Below are 17,388 nucleotides of genomic sequence, written 5' to 3'. Positions count from 1 at the left end.
AATGGTGCCCGATGCAGTTTCTCAGCAGACCTGTGCTCTTTGGGCCGATTCCAGGCCCACTGCAGGCCAGCTGTAGACTTTCTCCTGACTTTGCTCTCAGGTATTCGGGGTCCTGCCTCCAGACGGATGACACACTAGATTCATCTCAGTATACGAACTTCCAAGTGCTGCTGTCAAGCAATGTCTTTGGTACAAAAAGCCTAGCTGTTGAGTCATGCTGAGCATGGCCCAAGTCCCACCCCCCCAAGCAGAAAAATTTCCCCTGACATCCGCAATTTCTGCCTTTCAGATCAATGAGATCAATGGTTATTTATGTTGTTCAAGCAGAAGCCTCAGGACTGCAATGTCTGTCTCCACGTGTAAATGTAAGCCCACAAGGAAGCAGCTAAATATACCAAGCATCTTTCCTAACAAAGAGCAGAAAGACAACAGACAATAAAAAGAGAGGGCTGAGCATAGCGCAGATGTGGTTACCTGGCCTTTGGTTGACTCTTCTTTGCAGCAGCTTCACTTGCTTTAACCGGGTCTGGGAGTTTAGAAGGGATGGGAGAGTTCTGCAGATCCCCAAACCACCGAATTTTGTATTTTGAGGGCAGAAAACAGAGTCAGAAATACTTTGCAAAAGCATCACAATGAAACAGGGAGATTGCGGGATCCCCCAAAGATATTATTCCTCGTACTGGACACGGGACAAACCCCTCAACGTTATTGTAATGAAGAGACAATTTTGGGAGAGTCTTTACAGTGGAAAAACACAGGTCAGCTTTTTGATCATTTACTACATGTGGAATCTGAACACAAAGCTCCATAGCACAACCTGGGTATTTTTAAGACAGCCTGGGGACAACAGCAATAATACTTATCAATATTGCTATAAAAAAAATACAGACATACTAGTACCAAACCATATCTTGCTCATAAAGACCACCTGAACACGGGGTGGGGGGAGGAAAAAACCAAAACCAGTTGAGGTCTATAAAGATGCACTGAGAAGGGGCAGATGGCTGTGTAAGGTCTGATGTAGTTCAAATGCAAGTTGGTTAGTCCCAGCCAGACGGCAGACACAAAACCGCGGTGTTTAAAACCGACTGCGGCACAAGTTACACACGCTATAATGAATGTGCCTGGAAATCAAATCTGTTTCACAAGCATGGCCTAATTTTCCGTGTTCATATGTATAAGATCTCTTGGCTGGCCTCAAGCCGGTAACTGGGCGAGGACGTAAATCACGGACAAACAGAAATAAACAATGTAAGAATCAAAACCCTGATTCCTGCCCCGACCTCCCCCCAAATAAAAACCCATCCCAAACAGCACTGCAATTAAAAAAAAAAACTAAAAAAAAAAAACCCAAACCAACCCCCCCAAAAAAACAAATAAGACACACACACGCCAAAAAAACCAAACCCCAAAACCAAAACCACACTAACTACAGAACAGGGGAACAACTGGCCGAATACAGCCGGATGCGCAATGTTCAGCAATTGCCACCCCCAGTCCCGTCCCACAACGCCCCGCATCAACCTACTCCTTCGCTACTCACCTGGACGTTCTGGACTGGGCACTCCTTCTTTGCCAATTTGAATGCAAAGTAGGAGACCTGATAAATATCGGGTCTCTTATCAGGGTCTGGCTCAAGCATATACCCTTTAAAAGACAGAGATGCGAAGATCAGAGCAATAGGAGAGATTCACGCAGGCCGATTGTGGCAGCGGATCAGGCTACATACTGGGAAGAAATGGTTTGTGGGGGCGGCGAGGCACTGGCACAGGCTGCCCACAGCGGGGGTGGGTGCCCCATCCCTGGGAACACCCAAGGTCAGGTTGGACGGGGCTCACAGCAACCTGACCGAGCTGAAGACCCCTGCTCAGGGCAGGAGGTTGGACTGGATGGCCTTTGAGGGTCCCTTCCCACCCAAACCATTGCAGGATTCTACACATTTGGTACACCCAGATGTTACCGGGGTGCCCTGCCTCTTTCAGGCGGTCAGCAGGGCTGAGCTGGCCACCAGGCTTCGCTGAGAAAGGGGCGAGACAGAGTCAGGCTGGACTGGGGCGTATTTTCCAACACGGCTACGAACAATCTGTAGCCACCATCAAAGGCTTTAGGGCAAGGAGGGGAAACGCAGCCAGCCAGGTCAGGGAACAGCACTGGTTTCAACTTCTGCATTTCCAAGGGAACATGCAGGAAAAGAGCTCGATCCAACCCTGGCGTGCCCGTGGGGCAGGAAGGCAGACAGCAGCACATACCGCTGCACGTAAACCACCGCATAAGCAAAGAAAATACCAGGCTGCTCTGCAAACACATCCAACTCTGTGTTAGTCAAGATTGTGGCTAGGAAAAAAAAAAAGTGATCAAATGCTGTGCTGAAAACAAGAGAGCTGCCCCAGCTTTGCCAAGAGTAGTGCATTGTACCCTTAATTACACATTCACTCTAAGTCAGCAGGCTATTTATAAATCATTTCAGTTCTGTTTCTCAATTCACAGAAGATGAATTCTTATCGCTAGTCTAAGTCACTGTGGTTCTTTTCAGTTCCTTATCCAAATAGATTTATTACTGAAGAAATACGTTTCTGCATAAATAGGCTTATTGTGCAAGTTTCTGTAGGACTCTCAAACCGAACGGTTGTCTGTTTTCCTGCCTTTCCACCGAGCGCACCACCGCCAGCCAAACAGGAATCTCTTTGTCATAACTGTCTTTCGAAGAGTCATCTCCTAAGCTACTAAAAGATCACTTTAACCACCCCTACACTCTCAAGCAAGGCTCTTAAAAGAAAAGCAACTCCAGCGGTTTTACTGTAGGAGCAGGGAAGGTAAGCACAAAACACAAAACACGCTATTTTTACAGTTCCATGGAAGTCGATCATGCCACTGTCAGAGACACTCACGGATGAGGCAGTGCATGTCTTGCGAGTGCCGAGAATTATCTGGAATGGTGAAATTGCCATCGCAGATTGCCACCTGACTCTCCCCAAATGGCAAGGTGAAGTAACACAGCTTGTACAGTAAACAGCCAAGGGCCTACAGGGAGAGAACAGAGCAAAGAATTTAGCAAACCGAAGCAAAGCAGGGCACGGTACGATCCAAGCACCACTGCAGAGAACAGGGAGAGTGGAGTCCTCCAGCTTGTTTTACTACACAGGTCCCGTGTGACATCAGGCCAACGTTTTAACATCCCTGCGATCAACGTGAAAACAAGCACAGTTACACGGGAAGGTAAACACATAAGAGCTCTCCCTCGTTCGGCTGAGATACTGTCATCTGGGGGAATCGCAGGGGGATCGCCACCCCCCCCACAGCACCACATGCCACTACGCGTGGTGAGGCCCTTCACGTCATGAAACAGGCCAAGCACGTTTCTGCCACATACTGGGAGGAAAAAGCAAACTAACAGCAAAATTAAGTGGTAACCATGATCCTTAACGCATTTATTCTGACAAAGAAAAATCCACACTGCTTCCAAGGTTAAGTTCAAACATCCTTTCAGCCGTTATAAATAAGTACCAGGGAGAGATACAGAGGTAAGTCTGCAGGCCACCAGGTTATAGCACCCTTCCATCTATTTCCATGCCGCTTTTGACAGCAAGAACCACCGCCTATTTCAAAAGAAAATACACGTTTTGCACAAAAGGCTAATTATGAAACACTCCCACCATCTCAGAGGGGAGAGTGGGAAACATTTCCTAATCCTAAGCAACTCATCATTGGCTTCATCTTTTGTCATAGGATTTCACAATTCAGTTGCACTCTAGTTTAAAATAACCTCGGTAAGATTTAAGGAAAAGTGAGGTTTCCAGCAGAACAAGCCCTGCAAGAGGCCTTGAAGTTGAGCTCCCACCGCGCACACCCCCACACACTGGTTTGGAAACACCCAGCAGGTCAGCAGAACAGAATTCCTCCCGCGCCAGGAACAGGAGAGCCTCGGGGTCTCCGCCTTTCCCCATTATCACAGGAACGAGCGCACATCCTAGGCTCTCCTCTGGCTGCCTTTGAGGCCCTGACAATCTTCTCACGCTGTTACAGCTGTGACCTTCCCCCCTCTCCAGGTCCCCACCACCACGGCGAGCGACCCCACACGGGTACAGGGCCTGGGTCTACAAACCTCCTGCTGAACTCGGAGGAGCAAAGCCCCACAGAGCTGTTTTCCTGACGCTGAGCTGAGTTCAGAGAAAACAGGAGACTCCTTCCAGCAGATGTCACGCCAGCAATTTTCCCTCTTGTATATGCATATGCACAGCTATTGAGGACGCATTAAAACTCTCCTTACGCTGCTTCTGCCTCATTACTTGCTAGCTCAGGGCTTCAGAAGCCACACTAACATCCTCTGGATTAGCCTTTCAAACACACCCCATTTGCTGAATTGCCACTACACATGGCACAGACTTTTTCATGCCCATCCCAGCTAAAGGGAAGCCTTCCATCCTTGGTCAGGTTAGCCAGTGATGGATTACCCAACAGTTGCATGTTGCTCTCAACACAAAAAGCACGGCAAGATTGCACCGATGGTTAGAAACAGCAGTGCAAAAGCTTGGTCTTGGGTGAGGTTTGACAACTCAGACCTGTGTTACACTGTCGAGGACAAGCATACTGTTGCTCCTGGAAGGTCTGCTTTCCCAGCTTTCTTCTAAACTCTAATTTGACACGCTTGCAACCCAACCCAGGCACAAGGAGTCACAATACACTAGATTTTCTGGTTTAACTCTTAAGATACAAAATCAGGTTTGCGCTGTTCAACCCCAGAATTTCATACATCGCTTAATTTAAACCAAATGGCAAGTCAGCATGCAAAGAAGCATGCGTGTTTTATCCACAAGCCATCCTGCTCAGCAGTAACTCATCAGAAACGTCAAGCAGAGGAACTCTTTATTCAGAAACTGTCCAGTCTCTTAAAGAAAACAAGGTTAGCCCCAGCTAGAAAGTTACCCTGTCATTATGGTAATGAAAACAAGCTGCAGTCTGGTTGTATGATGTTAAGCAGTTTTTATACATACCCATATGTCTGCTTTTGTAGTAATAAGTTTGCCACTATACAGGTTGACCATTTCGGGTGCTCTATAGGATAACGTAGTGTACCTGTGGCAGAAAGATCTATCAGTGAGTTCGAAATGGGTATCAAATGCATTTTCACTATGTCACGCTTCCAAATAATTCAAAATTCACTCTTTCCCTAGTCATTTTAGGGAAAGAGACACTAAAGACTATAATCTATTGGAAAAAATCTTTTAACAACAGCATCTGCTACATACCTCTCACAATACTAACCGCCGCAAACTGCCCTGTGAAACCAAAGCAGTAACCAAGATCCTTTCTCAAGCAAGCAATTTACTCAGAAAACTGTACAGTCATTTTAAGAACTGGAACAGAAATATTCAAGGATTCAGAGTATTAACAAGGTCAGTAGTCAAATGTCCTCAGCAATGTCCTCACTGCTGGGGCTTTGGCCAACAGTATTACAAAGATTGTAACTGGATACGCGGCTCCTAATAAAGATACTTCCATACCAGGACTCCTGCTCAGAGTCATTGTAAACGAGGGGAAGGTTATTTTATACCTCAACGTACAGCTAGAATCTGCCTCATTTTAACAAATCGCTACAAACAGAACAGCTGGAAGCTGCACCACTGTTTAAGAGACTCTTATGATAAGATTTCCTATCAGTAGGTCTATAGTTTCTGCTGTGGCACCTTGCATGCTGTTTACCCCGATCACAAGAAAGCGCTGCTAACGGCACAGGTTTTGTAGGCTTGTTAATAAGTGTGCAGAAAGGGCATTCCAAAGGGACTGCAAAGCCAGACCAGGAGCACTCCAAAAACTTCAGTCAAGCCTAGGAAACCCATGCAGGTGTCACTGACTCCTAACAAAACGGAGGCACCTGCACACATTTCTAACATGCTGTTTTCTAGCCAGAATATTGTACTAGCAGACCTGGAAAGTTTGCAGCAGTGATGCTGTTAAAACTAAAGCAAGACCAAGGACCTGGAGCCTGCTGCATTCCCGATCTAGGTCCTCCTGAACTGCCAGCTAAGTTCCCTTTTTTAAAGTGCACCTAGCCGCACTATTGCCGGTCACGCATGGGGCAAGGGAAGGAGCCAGATGAAACGCCTCAAGGACCTTACATTTTCTATGAGGAGCTGAGGAGTCGGGCCATACATCCCCTTAGTCACTGCAAGGATTTATGACAAGCGGCTCGTGGAGGACAGGGATTTTGTCATCTGCTGTACTGCAGTTCAAAGAAGCCGAGATAGATGAAGGACAGAGATAAAGTGGCCCCATAGATAACAGAACATGTCACTACCTCATCAAGGTGGGCAACTTCTCTGCATTAGTACGCTCAGCCTTTCAGGTCCCCAGCAATTACATCAAGCTCAATTTATTGTTTTGCCTTCCCCCAGGCACTTATTTACCTGCAGCAGACAGTTCTGTGCAGCAGCATCCCATCTGCTGCAACAGGCCCGAGTAAAACGTAGTTCCCATTACAAGGAAAAAAAATAATTACCCTTCAAATACAAACTACGTTCAAGTTGAAAAGGAAAAGCACACTTACTTTTTGATCTCCTCCTCTACCGCATTCACCCCTTCTGTTTGAGGGTTCTGGAATTTGTTAGTAGCACTTCCAAAGTCACACAGGACATAGTGGCCACGATCGTGCAGCAGGATGTTTTCAACCTACAAGCATCACAGACAAATACAGCATCACTCAGACAAAAAAACCATTTGCGTTCTTTAGAGGAAAGCCAGGAGGTTTCAGTGCCTGAAGACATGACAGACATGTCTGATATAAAAGCGTAACATGACAGCAAAGAAAATAGGCATCAAAACTCTGTCACATCTCCTAAAATAGAAGTCAAATCATGGAAGCATTGTTGTAACACTGCCTCCACCCTGCCACCTCTCCCTCCTCCTTTTGCAAGCACATTACCTTGTCTCTGCTAAGACTACCACGTGCTTCAGGACAAGAACTGTGTCTCGGCGTCTTTAGCACTCAACTTCCCCGAGCTGTTATGACCCACAGCCTGGCATCTCAGCTCGGGACAGCCGATACAAGCCACCCACAGCTTTACAAAGGGCCCCCACTCCTCCCTGTCTCACGTGCAGAGGAGAGGAGGCAAATGGATGACAGCACACACACTTCCATACTTTATGCTATCAGAATACACCTCCGGTTCTTTGCCTGCATGTCACCTGTCACTTCGGGCCTCCCTCAAAAGAAACCTCAGCTCATGGTCACACTCCAGCTGCTTGTTACCAGAACGTGTCTGGTACCCCACATGCCCTAAACAGCAGCTGGATCCGCAGAGGCTCCTCCAGGCTGCTGGGAGGACGACCCCTTTCTTTCAAATAGAATTTGGTAGCTTGGATCAGATAACAAATACCTGGGATAGCTGAAAAAATACATAAACAACAGTCACTGCCTTTCCCCTAAACACTCACCCTTAATCATGCATTTTCAAAAAGCTAGCTTGCATCCAACCTAAGAAAGCTGTCTAAATGTTTCAACGCCAATGGAAGATGTGGAAAAACCTGGGTTCAGCTCTTTGCTTTGGCAAAGGATCCCTGTATTCCAGCTCCTCATCTGTACAGTGGCATTAATGGCATGTTCTCTCAAGGGAACGCAGACAAATTTTAATGTATCCCTCTTCAGTCAACGTTAAACGCTCAAATACAATATTGAGAAAGCATATTGCTCATGTATTTCAAAAAAATCACCATATAAATGTCGCTAACAAAATCTTTTGGAAGTAGACCTCCTCATCAAGGATCATCTTTACAAGAAGGAAAGAAAAAGAAGGAATCAGCATTTTAAGCATCAGAAAATGCAGCCAAATTAGAGCAGCTGAGGGGGGAAACGCTGGCTTGAAACCAAGGGTTAAACAACCCCCCTTCCCCCCTCTGCTATCCATCTGCTTTGAATAAAGCATTGCACACAGATGTTCTCCCTAGCAGATCAACACTGACAGCGCTGTTCCCTACTCCCTGCAAATACTTGTCAAACATTTCCAGAAGAGTCCTTCCACGTTATCTGGCTGAGAAGTCTGAGGTGACTTCTCACTGAAGCATCCTGCAAGTTTTGTCACACATCAGCACTAGACAATCCAGCAACCAGACTTTGTTCAGTAACTTCCAGAAAAAAAAAAAAAAAAAACAAACAAACAGAAAAAAGAAATACAGCAAAACAAAGTACCTGCTATGGACTGCCAGGCCAGAGAAAACTATCTTTTTTTTTAAAAAAGCCATGGAGGTGCCTTCTGCCAGTCAAACACTCAGAAAGCTGCAATCCTGTTTTCGGCACTTACAACTCCGGCTGCAGCCTCTGACATGCCCAACACAAAGTCAGATTTAGACCCCAAACAAAATTCATTAAGGGAATGAGTTGCTTTAAGCTTTGTTAGTGAACGTAGCTAGCTTCTGTGTTTATCCTCCAAAACAAATGCCTTTCTTTGCTAAAACCATAAGTAAAGTCGTAAAAACAATGCACAGACACGTAAGATCAAGGGATAAGGAATAAAGCTTTAACTAGTGAAATCCACACACATTATCCTCGTGTGAGAGCAATGGCTTCTAAGGCCAGTCTGTCTGAGTTCAGGTAGTGATTTGGGAGGGATGCATAACCGAGGTGCACTTTCTGACTGTTTCCAGCCCCTTCAGGTCTCTAGAGATGTTTCAACTTCCCTCTCTCCCCTGGCACCATTCACTATTTACATTTGAAAATGTATTTTGTGTTTCATAGCAAAGAAACAAATGCAATGTGACGCCTAAGAGCACTAACTGATTTTGGCACAGGCATATTCTAAACATGGTGGATACAAGGGTTTAGCATTAGAGGACTGAATGATTTTACGTATCACACTCCAAACACAAATCCATCCAAACAAATGCCAGACAAAGGCTTGTTGGTGGCATGGGGGCAAGACTTGGCATTACAAAGAAGGGTGATGGAAGACTGTGAGGTAACAGCAGCAGAGCCTGACTGTCTTACCACACCACAGAGAAGCACAACGCTGGGCGGACTGCTGCTAAAATGAAAGCGAGAGAAGCTAAATCCTTAACATGAGAACACAACCTTCTGGTTACTTCAAAAGTAGGGAAAGGAAAGGAGAAGGATGTTTTGATCAACAGCATCCTCTGGGTTGACTGACAGTATTTTGGCGTCTCCTGCTGTGTGTCTACTACAAGAAAAACCAGCCACTCATCTGCAAGCCAGTCACCTACTCCTGGAACCAGATGGATTCAGACTAGCAGAAGCACCGCAGGCAGAAACAGGAGACCTCTCACTGCAGAAAGCTCCGAGCTGTAAAAATCAAAGTTAGCTCTAAGGTGGTGCTTTGAACAACACAAGTTACAGGATGTGAGACTGGCAAGACAAGCTTCAATATAAAACAAGTTAGACGAACTGCCACTAGGCATAGAGTAGTTGTGTAGATTGTTATCATCAGCCCTAGAGAGATTTCCCCCTCCCTCCACCTCGCTAAACCCTACAAGCTCTGGGGTCTGACAGTTATAGTTTCTCTGCATAGATTCCAACTTCGAAGCAGAGACTTCACAGCCAGCACACAGATAGCCAGAAGGAGGTTTGGTCATTTGTTCTTCGCTGTTAAAAGGCCTAACCTACAGATAACAGGAAATGTTCTTCCTCCAGAAATAGGAGGACAAAAGACAAACTTTTCCGGGAATGCCCTGCAGCAGCAATGACCTACAAACCCTGGGGGTGAGGAAAATCTCTGCAAGAATGAGCAAGCAACCGTAACCTGGCAAGGCAAGCCTACTGCCCATAGAGTTACACTGCCTCCCCAGGGGTCCTAACTGGGGCAGAGGCAGCACGAGGGGCTTCCTAATTTTTAGGAAAAAGTAGCATCAATATACGCCTAGTTCTGTGGCGTTCGATCAAAGCACACGAAACTAAACATCACGCCGCATACAGCGCATCATGCGGACGTAAGCACACAGGGACACCTGAGAGTTAACCATCAGATCAGGAAGGAACACCTTAACACACACCCAGAGGGGTGACATACTCTCTTTTTCGTGGCCTTTATTCATTCACAGCGAAACATCCGCTGTTGTCCCCAGCTGTTGGTCACTTCCCACCAGTTCGAGACTGTGCCAACAGGAGGTTGTGCTGCTTCAGGAAAAGCCTCTTGGGTCAATTCAAAATCACAGCCACAGGCCGCTGAAACTAATCCAGCTGCGTTTGTCTGAAAGGGCTTAAAGATTATTCACACAGCTCCTGCTGGCAGAGCTCTCTGGGCAGGAACCTTCAACATCAAAGAGCTGGAAGGCAAGAAAAGCCTCCAGTCCTCATGCAGCTGCCTACAGAGTCAACATCTGCCCGCTCTTCAACTGGGTTGCGTTCACCCCAGCAAAACACGGACCCGATGGATGCTTCTCCTCACACTCAGAACTTGTACAAAACTTCTCTGGCCCTTAATCTCTCTTGGAATTGGAGCTCCCCGTTGGCATCATTCAATTTGAACTCAAGTCAAGTCAAAATGTATCTATCTAAGTCATCAATTCCATGTTAGATCTCCAACTGTGATCAGCACTCCAGAGGTCATCACCACAGAAATACTACAATATTTAACTGGGAAACGTGTCTCAAAGCAGAGAAGAGCCAACTCTCTGACCTTGGGCACAGCTTACCAACCAAGAGCCAGGTCTTGCAAAAACTTTACCGATTTAAGCATGCAATAGAGGGCTGGACATCCGATCGTAACAGTTCATTTCAAATGCAAGTCTGTGGAAAGTAACGCTCAAGATCAACTCCCTAATCCATCACAGGTGTCCCAGAATTCATTCACATGCCACACAATGCGCTTGCTCTTTATTAAAACCCCCCAGGGATTTGCCAAAGAGGTAACTGCAGGGGTCAATATCAACTGGAGAGGTTCCTGTTCCTAAGCCTCATCCTCTCACCCCAGTTCTTCTTGCCTATACAGGCTGCTGCGAGATGCCCACAGCCCTTAGCAGCTTTAAATACGAGCCTCAAACCGATAAGACTCCACACGTTTCACTGGAGAAAAAACAGATGTCAGACTTGTTTCATATATTCAAACTGACTAAGCAGCGGGTGACAATCATTTGAAACATCCTAAACCATACCAGACCCCGAGGACTTTTTCCCCTGCACTACCTGGCTCTCGCTGGCACATGTGGCGCCTTTTGCTCCTATAAAACAACGGCCAGCAGCACAAAAACAAACATCTGTCGAGGGCTCTGAAAACAGAGCCTGTGACCCGCAAAGCACATCTGAATTTCAAATGCACACAAGAGCCTCCTCCTTGGCCAAATATATTATTCAGGCATTTTACGAGCTAGTTGAGAGGAAAGCGAACATCTTTTTGTTTGTTTGATTATAGGCATGGGATTTTTCAGAAGCTCTCCCCGCTGGCCTAGCTCTGTTCCCAGCTAAGCACATAGAGTTTTACAATGCACTTTCATGGTCAACAGAGAGTTAGAGGCCAGTTTCAAAAGCTTCTGGCGACTCCTGCCCCAAGGCCAGCATCTCCCGAGGGACCCTTTTAACGTGGGTCCAGGAACTGTATTTACAGCATGTTTTTTGTGAACTACCTTATAACATCAATATTGTTTCAGGTGGCAGAAAGTCATCATGAATAATTCATCAGATGCGTACTGGCACATCTGTGCAAAACAGAATTATTCACAAACATTTGTGGTTTTTAAGTAGATCTATAGATGGTAAACATATGGTAAGCAGCAATGAGAGGCTCATTACTTTTTTTATCTTCCAATAGAGAGAGGTATTTATGCCCATTTGTCCTCATTACTGACAAAAGAAACACAGCGCCGGTGTTCAAAGCCCGTCTGCCATGGCACGGGCAGCAGACACGTTACGGAGGATGCACGCTCCCTGCCGTACTACTGGAGTCCACAACTCACCTTCAAATCCCTGTGGATTATCGGTGTTTTACACTGGTGCAACCTGGCTACAGCCTCACAGGTGTCACAGAAAATCTGCAGGACCTCATTCTCCGTGAACCCCGTCTGCAGGCGCTGGTTCATGAGGTTCACCACTTGACCTCCTGAGGAGAAACAAACACCCAGAATCACAGCAGGTACGCAAAACGAGGTCTGGCCTGGTCTAAGCCCCGCTCCTACCAGGTGTAACTTGTCTTAGTCTGCTCCCCATCACGAGTTCAAATTCAAAATTCACACCAAGCCTTCCCGAGAGGCTTTTTGCAATCTGCTTGCTCATCTTGTTTCATTCTCATTTCCTCACCTAAACCCCAGAGGGCTTTGTGTACCTGCTGGCAGGCGTTACATCTCATCTTGTCTTTCAGCAGTGCTTAACAGAGCAGCAAGTTGGCTTCTATGGCCCGTGCTCACCTGGCCATATTAACACTCCAACGTAATTCTGACTAAGCCACATCTTTTTTCTTTCTTCAAGACTTTTTTGCCAGACTAGAGGAATAAAAAGCTGAATTTGGGGCACCTGCAGTCCACAAAATAGTTTGCCATACTATTTTGTAAGCAAGAGGAGCGAGACAAGGAGACACTCAAAAAACCCACACACTACTAAGTGGCTGGCTAAAGTCACAGACTGGCCAAAAAAAAAAAAAAAAAAATTAAAAATCCATCTGTAACAAGGGTAACTCCAGACAAACAAAAGCAATTTTCCATGAGCAAGTCCTGAATTTGCCTCAACTTTGGGATTCTGTTGCTGTCAAAGCCTTTCCAAAATAACCCACACAGCGGTTCCTCCCCCCTCGAAACACCCTATGCACACAGGGAAAACACTTCTTCCCAAACCTTTGGCAAAGCAAAACTGTATTCATTTCACATCACAAGTGTCGGAAAACTTTATTTTCATGGTATAAAAGAAACGTTCAGCTTAATAAATAGTACAGCTGCGAACATTTTGCTCTCAAAGTGAGTGCAGTTCTGCACACAAAGACACACTGACTTAGTCTGGAAACTGTTTGACACAAAAGGAAAGTCACAAGGGAAAAATCCGACGTGTAACAGCAATTCCCGTGCTTCAGTCTGAATGCTGGAGCCACAGGCAGGCGTGTGCCGAGCAGATCATCTGGCCAAAGCAAGCCACGTGAGAAACACCACCTTGCAGCTCTCTTCCTTTCAGATGGAAGGAAACACCTTAGATTTTACTCCATCGGCCCCAAATTCGGCACAGAGGGGAGGCTAACACAGCTGGAGGGACCGCGTTCTGAATTGCTACGGTTTGTACTTCCCTCCGCAGCAGGGTCTGCAGCGTGGAGCTCGGTACGGATTTACTAGCACTGCCAGGCTTATTTCTTACAACAGTCCTTGTGATCCTTAGGTTGAAGCTTGCAGAGCGCTTACATAATGATTCCTTCAGCAAAACTACACGTAAGGTTCTTCCTTTTACCAGCAAACAAACCCAAGGCAAGTCAGTCAAGATTCTTGCGTCAAGCGAAGAGGGCACGCACGGCACAACAGAAAGCCATACCGTACACGTTTCAAGGCATTTTAGCATCTAGTCGCTCTTGCTACAATGCACCTGGCTTCTGTTAAAAGCCAAGCAGTCCCAAGAATACCTGTTTCCATCAGCTGCCACCATCCAAAACAGCCACAGACTTCGGAAGTCACCTGGCCAAAACGTTATTTGTGCTTAACACTAACCCTGCAAGAGGCATTTCAGCGCAGCACATGCGTCATTTTCCAAACAACACATCCTAGCCACAAGAGATCAAAGCTTTGGGACAGCTGGAAAAGACTGGAAGAGCCTGTCTGGCTAGAGACAGCCAAGCAAAAAGGCCAGAGGTAAAAGGAATACTTTCTGGCTTCACATCATCTATTTTGTGCTTCTTCCAGAATGATCCTAAGTCAGGCTGGAGTGGAAAAAAAGCTTGCAATATGACATGAAGTGAAGAAGAATTTAATTCCACAGCCTGGCAGCTTTAGAAGAACCACTTCTTGTGTGGACCAGCCTCTGGAAAACAGCAATATATATTTAAAGGTTCTCTTTTACAACAGAAGGATCCAGGACCACCCTGGGCAGGGGCAAAGCCTCATGTATCATCCACTTCTCCACATCCAGTTTTGGCTTTGCTTTCTTTGTTCAGAACCGTCCCTTGGTAGCCAAGAAAGGGCCAGGGCTAGGAACAGGTTTGGTTTTTTTTAAAGGAAGATGTTGTGCAAGTTCCCTGTCAGCACTGAAAGGGGACAAATCTACCAGTGAATGATACCTTGAGCCCACACTCACCTCGACAGAAGTCCATTAGTATCAGCACTTCCCACACGTCACCACTGCTTACTGAATTTATACTGGAATCGATGTATCCGACAATGTTCTTGTGGCCAGATAGATCCCGCTGCAAGAGAAATAAATTAAAAACATAAACCAACGATACAGAGCGAGCAACATTTTAATCTGGTTCCTCTGCACCACACAGCTTTCCCTGTTCTTCTCCTGTACAGATGCAAGTTTCCGTCACTTTGGATTAATCATCATGCAAAACCTGAACAAACTTGAGTTCTGTCTCTATCTGGTTTCCTTCCAGAAGGATTTGAGACAAAGCTGAGAAACAGCCAACCTGATGAACTAACTTGTTCAGCGATCAGTCCAGATTTTTGCATGTGCCCCTAGATGGCCAAGCTGCCTGGAGCTGCTCCTCCTTTACGTAGCGGGGAGAACAGAGCAGATGTTTTGTGGTAGCCCATGCACAGTACACGTGGCGCTTACTTTTCTCATCTCCTTCCACTCTTCTGCTGGAAAACAGCATCTCAAATCCTCACATGCTCAAAAAAACCCACTAATGTAATAAAATAAATTTTAACCTTGCTTTTAGAAATACCTTATTTTAAGTAACTCTATGGATTAAACCACAAATTCTCATATCAATAACTTATCCATGACTCACACTAAACCTGCAGAGAAAAGTCACTTCTCTTTGGGACTGCCAGCTTCACACCCACTCCCAGGTGTGACAGCCAGTCTAGTTCAATGCTCAGCTCAGCTTCACCAGTAAAAGAAATCAAGATTCTGCTGGCCACATTCTACCGTAACACCGCAGGGCTGCAAAAAGTGCAGTTAAGTTTAAAAAAAATTTCTTACTGTACAAAAGCTAGAAGAGAAGGAAATACTTCCTTTTAGTGACGTACTGGTTCTTCAGGACAAAGATTAATGGTTAAATAAGATTCAGTACAGGACAAGCGGACCTGGCGAGCAAGAAGGATACTTCCCACCCTCACTTTCCAAGTTAGCCACACGTTTCAAAGAGGCACCAAAGACACAGAGACAATGGAAAGCCTGGCAAGTAAAATCCAAGTAAACAAGCTTCGTGAGCACAGCTAAAACCTTTGATGTAAAATCTAATCTCAACTTCTCCCAAATAGCATTAGCCACAGTGATGACAAACCATGCCCAAAAGCTTCACTGCACTATCACACAAACTCCAGAAGTTAACTTTAAAAGCTATTAACGTAATTAAAAGCTACTTCAAAAAGCACACCTGCAATTGCCACAGGTAAGAGCTGCTGACGTGAAGATGATCTACCCCAAACCTATACCTTGTGTTGTAAATTAGCAGAATGAGGATTTTATATTTCCTTCCCCGCCTCGCAGTTGCTCTAAATGTTCCCCAGTATCTTTGAACACAACTACGAAAGTGGCACTTCCCACGGTCACCAGGCTCCCAACGAGACTAAGCAAATGTAGGTGAATCACCTCCATTATTTCTTTGTTTAGAGATGCTAAGTTTAAAACAGCTATTAAAAATAGCTATCCTATCATATAACTCCTTGTATTCAATCAACTTGAGAAACATTCCAGTGCTTATTGTACATACTTCCCAGTTTCAAAAGCCTAGGCAGCAACTGCCCCACAGATACCAGTTCATTCCATCAACCTCATCAATACAAAGGCTGCCTTCATGCCAACCCAAAAGATTCATTTGCACCGCTACAGCTTCTAATCTCAGGATGGAAGTTTTCCATTCTTGCACCGATTTGAGTTTGGAGACAGTTGTATCAGAATCATCAGCCTCTTCTGATGAAGTCTAGATGGCTGAAGGCTTTAGCCCTGAACTGAAGACTGTCAGACTTTGAAGTCTAACACCCCCAACCACACTTACCTCTTCAGCTCTTCCTTTTCCCATTAAGTTGTGGGGCTGATATAGGAGTGTTCTCCTCCCCTCATTTCCCTGAAATTTCCTACGCTTTTCCAGCTACCACGTTTTCCTTCTCCACTGAAATTATTTAAGTAATTCAAGACGAGATTTTCACATAGTCACGTAACTCCAGGAGTTAGGTCTTTCCAAAGGACAGTTTTGCTAAGAAAAGGTACAGTTTGTGACACGATGCCACACAGATCACAGGCAGAAGATGACCAGGCTCTCATACCACTCCACGCCCAGTCTGGGGCCCCAGTACAAAGTGGTGACTTACCATGATTTGGATTTCTCTTTTGCAGACTTGCAAGTCATACTCATTATTGACGTACATCCGCTTCAGGGCACATTTCATCCCATTGTTTGTCCTCACAAGAAACACTATCGCAAATCCACCTGCAGAAGACACAAAAATCATCCTATTCATTAACAAAGAAACCTCTCGGCCCTTGCTTCCAACCCTGTCCCTGCCTCCATCGACCTTCAGGGTACAGTCGGTAGGTGCTGAGTGCCTTCCCCACAGAGCCCTGGTGGGAGTGCTCCTTCCATCTGCTCAGCTCAAGAGCTTTCAGCCCTGCCTAGACAGTTATTTCTGGGAACTAAAAGGAATCCAAGGGGGCAAATCTTCAACTAACAGAAACAAAGTTAACATTTAACATCTCCATAAACCCAGCAATTACACCGGTTACTCGTCCTGCCAGACAGACCTTCGTTGTTCCATTAATTTCCATTATGAAGAAGAAAGCTGAAGTATAAACAGTTGCCTTGGACAGAAACCAGAGCTACAGATCATCCACTGAATTACCAAAGGCCTAAACTTAAAAGGCTTCCCAACTTCTGAAGCATCTAAGTTACATTACAAAGCTGATTTGTGCAAGAAGCAGAAGAAACCCATTTCCCCACACATGGTTTGACGTTAGTACTTTAAAAAAAAAAAAAAGAAGAAAGAAAAAAAAACCCAACAAAAACCTTACAATTCATTTTGTGGTCACTGCTATTAGTAAAGTCAGGACTCCCAGGACATGCTTGTTTAGGATGAAAGCTTTTCATCTCTGTTAGAAATGCATTAAACCTATGGGGTTTACATTTGTAGTCCTGGGACTGAAATAGGAAGCTGATTGAGGATGGAGGTTATATAGGCATCAAAGTTTCGCACCTGGCTCCCGCAGAGCAGAAGGAATCAGAACAAAAAGTCGCACGGAGCCAAGAAGCGCTGCACAACGGTAAAAAGGGAAGCACAACAACACTGTTGATGTCACAACCCAACAGCTTCATTTGCCAA

At 45.5% G+C, this 17,388-nt stretch overlaps 1 protein-coding gene across 15 annotated transcripts in view; it reads right to left on the bottom strand.

The window, feature by feature from the left end:
- The window catches only part of AAK1 (AP2 associated kinase 1), an 85,471-nt gene that overhangs the window by 42,524 nt on the left and 25,559 nt on the right, over positions 1 to 17,388 (bottom strand). For all 15 annotated transcript variants that reach the window (XM_037371415.1, XM_037371419.1, XM_037371423.1 and 12 more), the window contains exons 3-10: positions 16,384 to 16,502; positions 14,201 to 14,309; positions 11,896 to 12,038; positions 6,545 to 6,666; positions 4,992 to 5,073; positions 2,889 to 3,021; positions 1,544 to 1,647; positions 475 to 554 (exon numbers count right to left, since the gene is read on the bottom strand). In XM_037371415.1, the coding sequence (XP_037227312.1) occupies positions 475 to 554; positions 1,544 to 1,647; positions 2,889 to 3,021; positions 4,992 to 5,073; positions 6,545 to 6,666; positions 11,896 to 12,038; positions 14,201 to 14,309; positions 16,384 to 16,502 (892 nt within the window). The remainder of the gene's footprint in view (positions 1 to 474; positions 555 to 1,543; positions 1,648 to 2,888; positions 3,022 to 4,991; positions 5,074 to 6,544; positions 6,667 to 11,895; positions 12,039 to 14,200; positions 14,310 to 16,383; positions 16,503 to 17,388) is intronic.

This window comes from Falco rusticolus, chromosome 20 (assembly GCF_015220075.1).
Source record: "Falco rusticolus isolate bFalRus1 chromosome 20, bFalRus1.pri, whole genome shotgun sequence".
In the NCBI taxonomy this organism is placed as follows: domain Eukaryota; kingdom Metazoa; phylum Chordata; class Aves; order Falconiformes; family Falconidae; genus Falco; species Falco rusticolus.
Note: the sequence above shows the minus strand (reverse complement) of the source record. Positions and strands in the feature narration are given on the sequence as shown.